Consider the following 16319-nt stretch of genomic DNA (forward strand, 5'->3'; position numbering starts at 1 on the left):
GTGCAGCAACGCTCCCAATCCAACGTGACAGAGCTTGAGAGGATTTGCAGAGAAGAATGGGAGAAACTCCCCAAATACAGGTGTGCCAAGCTTGTATCGTCATACCCAAGAAGACTCCAGGCTGTAATTGCTGTCAAAGGTGCTTCAACAAAGTACTGAGTAAAGGGTCTTAATCCTTATGTAAATGTAATATATATATATATATATATATATATATATATATATATTTTTTTTTGCTTTGTCATTATGGGGTGTTGTGTGTAGATTGATGACGAGAAAAACATTTTTTTAAATCAATTTCAGAATAAGGTGTAACCTACCAAAATGTGGAAAAAGTCACGGGGTCTGAATACTTTACAAAGACACTGTACATAACAGACATAGATCTGATACACTTGTTGGTCTGAGCTTTGTCGAGTCTGAGATTCGGTTAATTTATCTCACAGATGTGAAACAACACTTTTATTGCTAGTTATTTAAGAGACATTACTGTGAAAGTGATTCTGACAGAATACAATTTCCTTTTCTAAGTACTTGTTTTCTGTGTGCGGCCACAGATTGAATTTCTAGATAATTGTCTAATTTAATCAAAGAGGCGATTAGAACGTTCACTGAGAGACCAATTTGATTTGCCAAGTTGTAAATAGGCTACCATAAATCAACAATGCAGAATTAAAATGGAAAAAAATGATGCAGACAAACCTATCCATCCCATAGTAAGTGCCATTCCCCGACACAGATTCAAGAGGAGTTCATTCTCAGGCATCCTATTTTTGACAGTATAAAGTGCACTACTTTTGGACCCCCATAGGGCAAGGGAATAGGATCCCATTCAGGTCAGCCTCAGACATCGTTACCATGTCAACACAGTCCATTCATACGTTCTCGGAGCTTTCTATGTATTATACACGATGTCATGTGTTCACACGTAGGATTATTGGAAGAGATGAGGTTTTCACCGAGAGTAAATCTCACAGCATCGTGTTCTACTGTTTTTTTTCTGAATACACTCACTTTACTGTCAGTCACTTTTTGTCTTATTATTATTATTATTATTATATTGATCACATATCATGTGATCATGTGATCGGCAGCCCCCAGTTCAATAGTGATTAGTGTCTCTACAGATGTGATTACAAGCATCCCAGTTCAGTAGAGATTAGTGTCTCTACAGACGTGTTACAAGCATCCCAGTTCAGTAGAGATTAGTGTCTCTACAGACGTGATACAAGCATCCCAGTTCAATAGAGATTAGTGTCTCTACAGACGTGTTACAAGCATCCCAGTTCAATAGAGATTAGTGTCTCTACAGACATGTTACAAGCATCCCAGTTCAATAGAGATTAATGTCTCTACAGACGTGATACAAGCATCCCAGTTCAATAGAGATTAGTGTCTCTACAGACGTGATACAAGCATCCCAGTTCAATAGAGATTAGTGTCTCTACAGATGTGATACAAGCATCCCAGTTCAGTAGAGATTAGTGTCTCTACAGACGTGATACAAGCATCCCAGTTCAATAGAGATTAGTGTCTCTACAGACGTGATACAAGCATCCCAGTTCAATAGAGATTAGTGTCTCTACAGATGTGATACAAGCATCCCAGTTCAATAGAGATTAGTGTCTCTACAGACGTGATACAAGCATCCCAGTTCAATAGAGATTAGTGTCTCTACAGACATGTTACAAGCATCCCAGTTCAATAGAGATTAATGTCTCTACAGACGTGATACAAGCATCCCAGTTCAATAGAGATTAGTGTCTCTACAGACGTGATACAAGCATCCCAGTTCAATAGAGATTAGTGTCTCTACAGATGTGATACAAGCATCCCAGTTCAGTAGAGATTAGTGTCTCTACAGACGTGATACAAGCATCCCAGTTCAATAGAGATTAGTGCCTCTACAGACGTGATACAAGCATCCCAGTTCAATAGAGATTAGTGTCTCTACAGACGTGTTACAAGCATCCCAGTTCAGTAGAGATTAGTGTCTCTACAGACGTGTTATTTAACCAGAGTGCAATATGAAGGAGTCAGTCTGAGAAATAAGGAATGGCCCTTTTTAAAAGTAGCTTTATAGGCAAGTTATTTAACCAGGGGTGACAATGGAACAGAGTATTGATCTGGCCTTCATCCTCCATCGAGGAGGTGTGTTCTATGATTCCGGTGTTACACAGCACCTTACATATATCAGGTGTGTTCTATGATTCCGGTGTTACACAGCACCTTACATATATCAGGTGTGTTCTATGATTCCGGTGTTACACAGCACCTTACATATATCAGGTGTGTTCTATGATTCCGGTGTTACACAGCACCTTACATATATCAGGTGTGTTCTATGATTCCGGTGTTACACAGCACCTTACATATATCAGGTGTGTACTATGATTCCGGTGTTACACAGCACCTTACATATATCAGGTGTGTTCTATGATTCCGGTGTTACACAGCACCTTACATATATCAGGTGTGTTCTATGATTCCGGTGTTACACAGCACCTTACATATATCAGGTGTGTTCTATGATTCCGGTGTTACACAGCACCTTACATATCTCAGGTTTGTTATATGATTCCGGTGTTACACAGCACCTTACATATATCAGGTGTGTTCTATGATTCCGGTGTTACACAGCACCTTACATATATCAGGTGTGTTCTATGATTCCGGTGTTACACAGCACCTTACATATATCAGGTGTGTACTATGATTCCGGTGTTACACAGCACCTTACATATATCAGGTGTGTTCTATGATTCCGGTGTTACACAGCACCTTACATATATCAGGTGTGTACTATGATTCCGGTGTTACACAGCACCTTACATATATCAGGTGTGTTCTATGATTCCGGTGTTACACAGCACCTTACATATATCAGGTGTGTTCTATGATTCCGGTGTTACACAGCACCTTACATATATCAGGTGTGTTCTATGATTCCGGTGTTACACAGCACCTTACATATATCAGGTGTGTTCTATGATTCCGGTGTTACACAGCACCTTACATATATCAGGTGTGTTCTATGATTCCGGTGTTACACAGCACCTTACATATATCAGGTGTGTACTATGATTCCGGTGTTACACAGCACCTTACATATATCAGGTGTGTACTATGATTCCGGTGTTACACAGCACCTTACATATATCACTGTCACAAAGATATACAGCCGTGGCCAAAAGTTTTCAGAATGACGCAAATATCAATTTCCACAAAGTTTGGTGCTTCAGTGTCTTTAGATATTTTTTGTCAGATGTTACTATGGAATAGTGAAGTATAATTACAAGCATTTCATAAGTGTCAAAGGCTTTTATTGACAATTACATGACAGCTCATTCTTGCATAATCAATGATTGGAGTTTGTCAGAATTTGTTGGTTGTTTGTTTGTCCACCCACCTCTTGAGGATTGACCACAAGTTCTCAATGGGATTAAGGTCTGGGGAGTTTCCTGGCGAAGAACCCAAAATATCAATGTTTTGTTCCCAGAGCCACTTAGTTATCACTTTTGCCTTATGGCAAAGTGCTCCATCATCAACTTGCAAGAGAGGAGGAAGGCATTGGTGTTTCCTACTTGGAGCCAAGACCTGCACATATATCATCTCCTACTAGGAGCCAAGACCTGCACATATATCATCTCCTACTAGGAGCCAAGACCTTCACATATTAAATCATCTCCTACTAGGAGCCAAGACCTGCACATATATCATCTCCTACTAGGAGCCAAGACCTGCACATATATCATCTCCTACTATGAGCCAAGACCTGCACATATATCATCTCCTACTAGGAGCCAAGACCTGCACATATTATATCATCTCCTACTAGGAGCCAAGACCTGCACATATTATATTGTCTCCTACTAGGAGCCAAGACCTGCACATATTATATTGTCTCCTACTAGGAGCCAAGACCTGCACATAATATATTGTCTCCTACTAGGAGCCAAGACCTGCACATATATCGTCTCCACAAAATGCACCTGTTAGTCAAGACTGATGGTTCTGTTTTAATTATCTGTCTGTCTGTCTGTTTGTCTGGCTGGCTGGCTGGCTGGCTGTCTGTTTGTCTCTGTCTGACTGTCTGTGTGTCTGGCTGTGTGTTCTCTGTCTGTGTTGTCTCTGCTAGGAGGTTATTGATGAAGGGACACAATGGAAACATCTGCATGAGGTGTGTGTGTGTGTGTGTGTGTGTGTGTGTGTGTGTGTGTGTGTGTGTGTGTGTGTGTGTGTGTGTGTGTGTGTGTGTGTGTGTGTGTGTGTGTGTGTGTGTGTGTGTGTGTGTGTGTGTGTGTGTGTGTGTGTGTGTGTGTACAGACTGTAGGTCTGCAGTATCTCTCAGTGCAGTGTAAATATGCTTGCCACTGGTACTCTCCAGAGCCATTATCAACATTTCACGTTTTGAAAGACAAAGAGGAGCAGAAAGACAGACAGACGGGGAGGGAGGCAGACAGACAGACAGGGAGGGAGGCAGACAGACAGACAGGGAGGGAGGGAGGCAGGCAGACAAGGAGAGAGGGAGGGAGGCAGACAGACAGGGAGGCAGACAGACAGACAGGGAGGAAGGGAGGCAGGCAGACAGACAGACAGGGAGGGAGGCAGGCAGGGAGAGAGTGAGTGAGGCAGACAGACAGACAAGGAGGGAGGCAGGCAGACAGACAGACAGGGAGGCAGGCAGACAGACAGAGAGGGAGGGAGGCAGGAAGACAGACAGACAGGGAGGCAGACAGACAGACAGGGAGGGAGGGAGGCAGACAGGGAGGGAGGCAGGCAGATAGACAGGCAGACAGGGAGAGAGAGAGGGAGGGTATCAGGCAGACAGACAGACAGGGAGGAAGGGAGGGAGGCAGGCAGGCAGACAGACAAACAGGGAGGAAGGGAGACAGGCAGACAGTTAGGGAGGAAGGGAGGCAGGCAGACAGACAGACAGGGAGGAAGGGAGGCAGGCAGACAGACAGACAGGGAGGGAGGCAGACAGACAGACAGACAGACAGACAGGGAGGCAGACAGACAGACAGGGAGGGAGGGAGGGAGGTAGACAGGGAGGGAGGGAGGCAGGCAGACAGACAGACAGACAGACAGACAGACAGGGAGAGAGAGAGGGAGGGTGGCAGGCAGACAGACAGACAGACAGGGAGGAAGGGAGGCAGACAGACAGTTAGGGAGGAAGGGAGGCAGGCAGACAGACAGACAGGGAGGAAGGGAGGCAGACAGACAGGGAGGAAGGGAGGGAGGCAGGCAGGCAGGCAGGCAGGCAGACAGACAGACAGGGTGGGAGACAGACAGACAGACAGACAGACAGGGAGGAAGGGATGCAGACAGGGAGGAAGGAAGGAAGGGAGGCAGGCAGACAGACAGGGAGGAAGGGAGGGAGGCAGACAGACAGGGAGAGATGGAGGGAGGGAGGCAGGCAGACAGACAGGGAGAGAGGGAGGCAGGCAGACAGACAGGAAGGGAGGGAGGCAGGCAGGCAGACAGACCGGGAGGAAGGGAGGGAAGCAGGCAGACAGGGAGGGAGGAAGGCAGGCAGACAGACAGACAGACAGCGAGGAAGGAAGGAAGGGAGGGAGGGAGGGAGGGAGGGAGGGAGAGGGAGGGAGGGAGGGAGGGAGGGAGGCAGACAGACAGACAGACAGACAGACAGACAGACAGACAGAGAGGGAGGGAGGCAGACAGACAGGGAGAGAGGGAGGGAGGCAGGCAGACAGGGAGAGAGGGAGGCAGGCAGACAGGGAGGCAGGGAGGCAGGCAGACAGACAGGGAGGGAGGGAGGCAGGAAGACAGACAGACAGGGAGGCAGACAGACAGACAGGGAGGGAGGGAGGCAGACAGGGAGGGAGGCAGGCAGGCAGACAGACAAACAGGGAGGAAGGGAGGCAGGCAGACAGACAGACAGGGAGGAAGGGAGGGAGGCAGGCAGGCAGACAGACAAACAGGGAGGAAGGGAGGCAGGCAGACAGACAGTTAGGGAGGAAGGGAGGCAGGCAGACAGACAGACAGGGAGGAAGGGAGGCAGACAGACAGACAGGGAGGTTAGGCAGACAGACAGACAGACAGGGAGGCAGACAGACAGACAGGGAGGGAGGGAGGTAGACAGGGAGGGAGGGAGGCAGGCAGACAGACAGACAGGGAGAGAGAGAGGGAGGGTAGCAGGCAGACAGACAGACAGGGAGGAAGGGAGGCAGACAGACAGTTAGGGAGGAAGGGAGGCAGGCAGACAGACAGACAGGGAGGAAGGGAGGCAGACAGACAGGGAGGAAGGGAGGGAGGCAGGCAGACAGACAGGGAGGGAGGGAGGCAGGCAGACAAGGAGAGAGGGAGGGAGGCAGACAGACAGGGAGGCAGACAGACAGACAGGGAGGAAGGGAGGCAGGCAGACAGACAGACAGGGAGGGAGGCAGGCAGGGAGAGAGTGAGTGAGGGAGGCAGACAAACAGACAAGGAGGGAGGCAGGCAGACAGACAGACAGGGAGGCAGGCAGACAGACAGAGAGGGAGGGAGGCAGGAAGACAGACAGACAGGGAGGCAGACAGACAGACAGGGAGGGAGGGAGGCAGACAGGGAGGGAGGCAGGCAGATAGACAGGCAGACAGGGAGAGAGAGAGGGAGGGTATCAGGCAGACAGACAGACAGGGAGGAAGGGAGGGAGGCAGGCAGGCAGACAGACAAACAGGGAGGAAGGGAGACAGGCAGACAGACAGTTAGGGAGGAAGGGAGGCAGGCAGACAGACAGACAGGGAGGAAGGGAGGCAGGCAGACAGACAGACAGGGAGGGAGGCAGACAGACAGACAGACAGACAGGGAGGCAGACAGACAGACAGGGAGGGAGGGAGGGAGGGAGGGAGGGAGGCAGGCAGACAGACAGACAGACAGACAGACAGACAGACAGGGAGAGAGAGAGGGAGGGTGGCAGGCAGACAGACAGACAGACAGAGAGGAAGGGAGGCAGACAGACAGTTAGGGAGGAAGGGAGGCAGGCAGACAGACAGACAGGGAGGAAGGGAGGCAGACAGACAGGGAGGAAGGGAGGCAGGCAGGCAGGCAGGCAGGCAGACAGACAGACAGGGTGGGAGACAGACAGACAGACAGACAGGGAGGAAGGGATGCAGACAGGGAGGAAGGAAGGAAGGAAGGGAGGCAGGCAGACAGACAGGGAGGAAGGGAGGGAGGCAGACAGACAGGGAGAGATGGAGGGAGGGAGGCAGGCAGACAGACAGGGAGAGAGGGAGGCAGGCAGACAGACAGGAAGGGAGGGAGGCAGGCAGGCAGACAGACCGGGAGGAAGGGAGGGAAGCAGGCAGACAGGGAGGGAGGAAGGCAGGCAGACAGACAGACAGCGAGGAAGGAAGGGAGGGAGGGAGGGAGGGAGGGAGGGAGGGAGGGAGGGAGGGAGGGAGGGAGGCAGACAGACAGACAGACAGGGAGGGAGGCAGGGAGGGAGGCAGACAGACAGGGAGAGAGGGAGGGAGGCAGGCAGACAGGGAGAGAGGGAGGCAGGCAGACAGGGAGGCAGGCAGACAGACAGGGAGGGAGGGAGGCAGGAAGACAGACAGACAGGGAGGCAGACAGACAGACAGGGAGGGAGGGAGGCAGACAGGGAGGGAGGCAGGCAGGCAGACAGACAAACAGGGAGGAAGGGAGGCAGGCAGACAGACAGACAGGGAGGAAGGGAGGGAGGCAGGCAGGCAGACAGACAAACAGGGAGGAAGGGAGGCAGGCAGACAGACAGTTAGGGAGGAAGGGAGGCAGGCAGACAGACAGACAGGGAGGAAGGGAGGCAGACAGACAGACAGGGAGGTTAGGCAGACAGACAGACAGACAGGGAGGCAGACAGACAGACAGGGAGGGAGGGAGGTAGACAGGGAGGGAGGGAGGCAGGCAGACAGACAGACAGACAGACAGACAGGGAGAGAGAGAGGGAGGGTAGCAGGCAGACAGACAGACAGGGAGGAAGGGAGGCAGACAGACAGTTAGGGAGGAAGGGAGGCAGGCAGACAGACAGACAGGGAGGAAGGGAGGCAGACAGACAGGGAGGAAGGGAGGGAGGCAGGCAGGCAGACAGACAGACAGACAGACAGACAGACAGGGAGGGAGACAGACAGACAGACAGACAGGGAGGAAGGGATGCAGACAGACAGGGAGGAAGGAAGGAAGGGAGGGAGGCAGGCAGACAGACAGGGAGGAAGGGAGGGAGGCAGACAGGGAGAGAGGGAGGGAGGCAGGCAGACAGACAGGGAGAGAGGGAGGCAGGCAGACAGACAGGAAGGGAGGAGGGAGGCGAAGGGAGGGAGGCAAGCAGACAGGGAGGGAGGAAGGCAGGCAGACAGACAGACAGACAGCAAGGAAGGAAGGAAGGGAGGGAGGGAGGCAGGCAGACAGACAGACAGACAGACAGACAGGGAGGGAGGCAGACAGACAGGGAGAGAGGGAGGGAGGCAGGCAGACAGGGAGAGAGGGAGGCAGGCAGACAGGGAGGCAGGCAGACAGACAGGGAGGGAGGGAGGCAGGAAGACAGACAGACAGGGAGGCAGACAGACAGACAGGGAGGGAGGGAGGCAGACAGGGAGGGAGGCAGGCAGGCAGACAGACAAACAGGGAGGAAGGGAGGCAGACAGACAGACAGACAGGGAGGAAGGGAGGGAGGCAGGCAGGCAGACAGACAAACAGGGAGGAAGGGAGGCAGGCAGACAGACAGTTAGGGAGGAAGGGAGGCAGGCAGACAGACAGACAGGGAGGAAGGGAGGCAGACAGACAGACAGGGAGGTTAGGCAGACAGACAGACAGACAGGGAGGCAGACAGACAGACAGGGAGGGAGGGAGGTAGACAGGGAGGGAGGGAGGCAGGCAGACAGACAGACAGACAGACAGACAGACAGACAGGGAGAGAGAGAGGGAGGGTAGCAGGCAGACAGACAGACAGGGAGGAAGGGAGGCAGACAGGCAGTTAGGGAGGAAGGGAGGCAGGCAGACAGACAGACAGGGAGGAAGGGAGGCAGACAGACAGGGAGGAAGGGAGGGAGGCAGGCAGGCAGACAGACAGACAGACAGACAGGGAGGGAGACAGACAGGGAGGAAGGGATGCAGACAGACAGGGAGGAAGGAAGGAAGGGAGGGAGGCAGGCAGACAGACAGGGAGGAAGGGAGGGAGGCAGACAGACAGGGAGAGAGGGAGGGAGGCAGGCAGACAGACAGGGAGAGAGGGAGGCAGGCAGACAGACAGGAAGGGAGGGAGGGAGGCGAAGGGAGGGAGGCAAGCAGACAGGGAGGGAGGAAGGCAGGCAGACAGACAGACAGACAGACAGCAAGGAAGGAAGGAAGGGAGGGAGGGAGGGAGGCAGGCAGACAGACAGACAGACAGACAGACAGACAGACAGACAGACAGACAGACAGGGAGGGAGGGAGGCAGACAGACAGGGAGAGAGGGAGGGAGGCAGGCAGACAGGGAGAGAGGGAGGCAGGCAGACAGACAGACAGACAGACAGGGAGGGAGGCAGGCAGACTGACAGGGAGGAAGGGAGGGAGGCAGGCAGACAGGGAGGGAGGAAGGCAGGCAGACAGACAGGGAGGAAGGGAGGGAGGCAGGCAGACAGACAGGGAGGAAGGGAGGGAGACAGACAGACAGACAGACAGACAGACAGGGAGGAAGGAAGGCAGACAGGGAGGAAGGGAGGGAGGGAGTTAGGCAGACAGACAGGGAGGTAGACAGACAGGGAGGGAGGCAGACAGGGAGGGAGGGAGGCAGACAGACAGACAGGGAGGGGGGGGGAGGCAGGCAGACAGGGAGGGAGGAAGGGAGCGAGGCAGACAGGGAGGCAGGCAGAGTGGCTGTCTTTGTCCTCTGGCTGGCCCCACAGATCCACACTCCTCTGTTGTGCAGGAGAAACCCCAGGGACCTGCACTCTCTGTGGGGCAGAATAGGGCCTTGTGAGTGACCCCTGGGTCGAGAGACCCAGGGGACCGTGCTTTACACACACTGATGAATGTTGTTATGATGATAGACTATATGGGCTCAGATAGATGTTCTGTAGATATTTCTCTTTCCATCCATCCCAAGATTTATAGCACTCATTCTACGATCAAAAGTCATACTTATTGTAGTTCCCAGACCCTAAACTCCAGAGACCAAAGAGACCAGGGACCAGACACCAGAAAGACCAGGAACCCAGGTACCAGAGCCCGGGGACCAAGGACCCAGATACCCTGGACCAGAGACCGGGACCAGAGACCAAGTATCAGAGACCCAGGGGACCCTCCCTCTGCTGTTTTACACTAACTGATGAATGTTGTAATGATGATAGAGGAACTAAAGCTTTTCTTTGTGGAGATGTACTTTAGATGTCTTTTTAATTACATCAATAAAGATTAATGGTATTCATTCTATTAAAAAAAACATTAAACATGTGATGTACCCATAATGATGGAGCAGTTAATAATTGATCATTTAGTGTGATTTACCCTTAGTGTGATTTAGATTTTAGTGTGATTTACCCTTAGTGTGATTTAGACTTTAGTGTGATTTATCCCTTAGTGTGATTTATCCCTTAGTGTGATTTAGCCTTTAGTGTGATTTATCCCTTAGTGTGATTTATCCCTTCGTGTGATTTAGCCATTATTGTGATTTAGCTTTTATTGTGATTTCGCCTTTAGTGTGATTTATCCCTTAGTGTGATTTAGCCTTTAGTGTGATTTATCCTTTAGTGTAATTTATCCCTTATTGTGATTTAGCCCTCAGTGTGATTTAGCCCTCAGTGTGATTTAGCCCTAGTCTGATTTAGCCTTAGTGTGATGTAGCCTTTAGTGTGATGTAGCCTTTAGTGTGATTTATCCTTTAGTGTAATTTATCCCTTAGTGTGGTTTAGCCCCTAGTGTGATTTAGTCCTTAGTGTGATTTATCCCTTAATGTGATTTAGCCTTCTGTGTGATTTAGCCCTCAGTGTGATTTATCCCTTAATGTGATCTAGCCTTTAGTGTGATTTAGCCTTTAGTGTGATTTACCACTAGTGTGATTCATCACTTAGTGTGATTTAGACTTTAGTGTAATTTAGACTTTAGTGTGATTTAGCCTTTAGTGTGATTTAGCCTTTAGTGTAATTTATCCTTTAGTGTGATTTATCCCTTAGTGTGATTTAGCTAATAGTCAACTATCTACTAATCACAGCATGGTGTTGATTATGATGCGGCCACATGAAAATGAGCTGTTTTCATATCCCCTTGTATAGTCTGAGTGTACATTCGAAATGACACCCTTTTTCCTATATAGTGCACTTCTTTTGACAAGATAGCCCTATATGCCCCGGTCAAAAGTAGTGGCACTGTGTAGGGAATGGTGTGTAATTTGGGACGGCACTGTGACTGTGAGAGGACTCAGGGGTTATTAGTCTTGACTATATCAGCATGGACAGATTGGATTAACTCTCTACTGTGCTTCTGTCTCCTCCTCCTCTGGCAGCTGGATAAATACATCTATGTCCCCATCAATGCCATTCAGGCACTTAGTACCTGCCATCTCTACATTCAGCCCTCCCACACAAATCAATCAGCAGTACAGTACATTGTTTGGATTTGTTTTCCAATGGATAACACAAACACAAATGCTAACACAAACCCAAATGCTAACACAAACACAGACAGAGCAGAGTTATTGTGGGAGATGAGCAGGGAAGCAGGTGAATGGTGACCTTTTCAGCAGTGAGTTTAAGGTCAGAGTAGAGCTGGGTGATATGAACAACAACAAAAAATCCATATCCCAATAAATGGACTGAATTATCACAGTAATTATACAGTTAACAATAAATTCATAACGTGAATGTTTTTTTTTATTACCCATCTACTGGGTAATTAATACATCTACTACTTTGAATGTTGTAAGCTATCAATTGTCCAGTTAGCATTAGCCCATACTAGCAGACGTATTACATTCTGCTATTACAAGCTACTCATTGTTATTATCGGTATCAGTCACAAGTTCTCTCTGTATTCAGTCTGTATCGGTCAGAGGCAGAGTAGACAACTGTCATGATTATCTTCTGTAAACTGTTTAACTAGGGCAGCGGTTGAGTTGTACTCTGAAGGCACTTTGAGTGTTACTATTGAGTTGTACCATCAAGCCACTTTCTGAAAACTGCTGGCTTTTCAATGATTGGTTAATTGAGTGATTGGTTAATTGAGTGATTGGTTAATTGAGTGATTGGTTAATTGAGTGATTGGTTAATTGAGTGATTGACTGGTTGATTGTCTTGTTTCAGGGCATAGCGTTTGCCTCCCTCTTCTTCATTCTGGTTTCCATCACTACGTTCTGTTTGGAGACCCATGAGTACTTCAATGACCTGCAGAACCGCACGGAACACGTGGTGGTGGGGAACCACACGGAGGAGGTTGTCTCGGTGGAGGTAAGAGAGAGGGTTCCTCATTATCAATAGACTGTGATGCTTTCCAGAAAGAACCCAGAGCCTCTAGCCTCTAGTGGAGAACCCAGAGTCTCTCGCCTCTAGTGGAGAACCCAGATCCTCTAGCCTCTAGTGGAGAACCCAGAGCCTCTAGTCTCTAGTGGAGAACCCAGAGCCTCTAGATTCTAGTGGAGACCCCAGAGCTTCTAGCCTCTAGTGGAGAACCCAGAGCTTCTATCCTCTAGTGGAGAACCAAGAGCCTCTAGCCTCTAGTGGAGAACCCAGAGCCTCTAGCCTCTAGTGGAGAACCCAGAGCTTCTAGCCTCTAGTGGAGAACCCAGAGCCTCTAGCCTCTAGTGGATAACCCAGAGCTTCTAGCCTCTAGTGGATAACCCAGAGCTTCTAGCCTCTAGTGGAGAACCCAGAGACTCGAGCCTCTAATGGACAACCCAGAGCCTCTAGAGGAGAACCCAGAGCCTCTAGTGGAGAACCCAGAGCCTCTAGTCTCTAGAGGAGAACCCATAGCTTCTAGCCTCTAGTGGAGAACCAAGAGTGTCTAGTCTCTAGAGGAAAACCCAGAGCCTCTAGCTTCAGGTGGAGAACACAGAGACTCTCGAATTTAGTGGAGAACCCAGAGCCTCTAGCCTCTAGTGGAGAACCCAGAGCCTCTAGAATTTAGTGGTGAACCCAGAGCCTCTAGTGGAGAACCCAGAGACTCTAGAATTTAGTGGAGAACCCAGAGCCTCTAGACTCTAGTAGAGAACCCAGAGACTCTAGAATTTAGTGGAGAACCCAGAGCCTCTACTCTCTAGGATCTAGTGGAGATCTGAGCTTGGGCAGGTGAAAACAATATGGTGATCATTTCATTGTTTCTGGATAGGGACCTAAACCCATTGGACATTTTTTCTTTGAATTGTACTGTATTGTACTGTATTGTGTTGTATTGTATGGTACTGTGTTGTACTATATTGTATGGTACTGTATTGTACTGTATTGTATGGTACTGTATTGTATAGTATTGTACTGTATTGTATGGTACTGTATGGTACTGCATTGTATTGTATGGTACTGTATTGTACTATATTGTAGGGTACTGTATTGTACTATATTGTAGGGTACTGTATTGTACAATATTGTATGGTACTGTATTATACTATATTGTATGGTACTGTATTGCATTGTACTGTATATTATTGTATTGTGTAGTGTACTGTATTATATTGTATGGTATTGTACTGTATTGTATCTTTGTGTTATGGCCTAATATAATGTATAATCTAATGTATAATCTAATGTAATGTATAATCTAATGTATAATCTAATAGAATGTATAATCTAATCTAATGTATAATCTAATCTAATGTATAATCTAATCTAATGTATAATCTAATGTAATGTATAATCTAATGTATAATCTAATGTAATGTATAATCTAATCTAATGTATAATCTAATCTAATGTATAATCTAATGTAATGTATAATCTAATGTAATGTATAATCTAATGTATAATCTAATAGAATGTATAATCTAATGTATAATCTGATCTAATGTATAATCTAATGTATAATCTAATAGAATGTATAATCAAATGTATAATCTAATAGAATGTATAATCTAATGTAATGTATAATCTAATAGAATGTATAATCTAATAGAATGTATAATCTAATAGAATGTATAATCTATTGTAATGTATAATCTAATGTAATGTATAATCTAATGTACAGTCTAATCTAATGTATACTCTAATCTAATGTAAAATCTAATGTACAGTCTCATCTAATGTATACTCTAATCTAATGTATAATCTAATGTACAGTCTAATCTAATGTGTACTCTAATCTAATGTATAATCTAATGTACAGTCTAATTTAATGTATACTCTAATCTAATGTATAATCTAATGTACAGTCTAATCTAGTGTATACTCTAATCTAATGTATAATCTAATAGAATGTATAATCTAATAGAATGTTTAATATAATGTATAATCTAATGTAATGTATAATCTAATGTACAGTATAATCTAATGTATAATCTAATGTACAGTCTAATCTAATGTATACTCTAATCTAATATATAATCTAATCTAATATATAATCTAATAGAATGTATAATCTAATGTAATGTATAATCTAATGTAATGTATAATGTAATTTATAATCTAATGTACAGTCTAATGTAATGTATAATCTAATGTACAGTCTAATCTAATGTATAATCTAATGTAATGCATAATCTAATAGAATGTATAATCAAATGTATAGTCTAATCTATAATCTAGTGTGTAATCTAATCTAATGTATAATCTAATCTAATGTATAATCTAATATATAATCTAATCTAATGTAATGTATAATCTTATAGATAATCTAATGTAATGTATAATCTAATGTATAATCTAATATATAATGTAATGAATAATCTTATATATAATCTAATATAATATAATATGTATAATCTAATCTGTAATCTAATCTAATGTATAATCTAATATATAATCTAATGTAATATATAATCTTATATATAATCTAATTTAATGTATAACATTATATATAATCTAATGTAATGTATAATTTTATATATAATCTAATATAATATATAATCTTATATATAATCTAATATAATATCTAATCGAATGTATAATCTAATCTGTAATCTAATCTAATGTATAATCTAATATATAATCTAATGTAATATATAATCTTATATATAATCTAATGTAATGTATAATCTAATATATAATCTAATGTAATATATAATCTTATATGTATAATCTAATGTACAGTCTAATCTAATGTACAGTCTAATTTAATGTATACTCTAATCTAATGTACAGTCTAATCTAGTGTATAATCTAATCTAATGTATAATCTAATCTAATGTATAATCTAATCTAATGTATAATCTAATCGAATGTATAATGTAATGTATAATCTAATGTAATGTATAATCTAATCTAATGTATAATCTAATGTATACTGTAATCTAATGTAATGTATAATCTAATGTATACTGTAATCTAATCTAATGTATAATCTAATGTACAGTCTAATCTAGTGTATAATCTAATGTAATGTATAATCTAATCTAATGTATAATCTAATGTATAATCTAATGTAATGTATAATCTAATGTAATGTATAATCTAATGTACAGTCTAATGTAATTTATAATCTAATGTACAGTCTAATGTAATGTATAATCTAATGTACAGAATAATCTAATGTATACTCTAATCTAATATATAATCTAATATATAATCGAATAGAATGTATAATCTAATGTATAATCTAATGTACAGTCTAATGTAATTTATAATCTAATGTACAGTCTAATGTAATGTATAATCTAACGTACAGTCTAATCTAATGTATAATCTAATGTAATGCATAATCTAATAGAATGTATAATCAAATGTATAGTCTGATCTATAATCTAGTGTGTAATCTAATCTAATGTATAATCTAATCTAATGTATAATCTAATATATAATCTAATCTAATGTAATGTATAATCTTATATATAATCTAATGTAATGTATAATCTAATGTATAATCTAATATATAATGTAATGTATAATTTTATATATAATCGAATGTAATGTATAATCTTAAAAATAATCTAATATAATATGTAATGTATAATCTAATCTGTAATCTAATCTAATGTATAATCTAATATATAATCTAATGTAATATATAATCTTATATATAATCTAATTTAATGTATAATATTATATATAATCTAATGTAATGTATAATTTAATATAATATATAATCTTATATATAATCTAATATAATATATAATTGAATCTAATGTATAATTTAATCTGTTTTCTAATCTAATGTATAATCTAATATATAATCTAATGTAATATATAATCTTATATGTAATGTAATGTATAATCTAACATAATGTA

General features: G+C 44.4%; 1 protein-coding gene across 1 annotated transcript in view; it reads left to right on the plus strand.

The window, feature by feature from the left end:
* The window catches only part of LOC135527734 (potassium voltage-gated channel subfamily C member 1-like), a 75003-nt gene that overhangs the window by 28577 nt on the left and 30107 nt on the right, over positions 1–16319 (plus strand). Inside the window, exon 2 of the mRNA XM_064956259.1 lies at positions 12255–12398. Coding sequence (XP_064812331.1) covers positions 12255–12398 — 144 coding nt within the window. The remainder of the gene's footprint in view (positions 1–12254; positions 12399–16319) is intronic.

Source organism: Oncorhynchus masou, chromosome 33, assembly GCF_036934945.1.
Source record: "Oncorhynchus masou masou isolate Uvic2021 chromosome 33, UVic_Omas_1.1, whole genome shotgun sequence".
In the NCBI taxonomy this organism is placed as follows: Eukaryota; Metazoa; Chordata; class Actinopteri; order Salmoniformes; family Salmonidae; genus Oncorhynchus; species Oncorhynchus masou.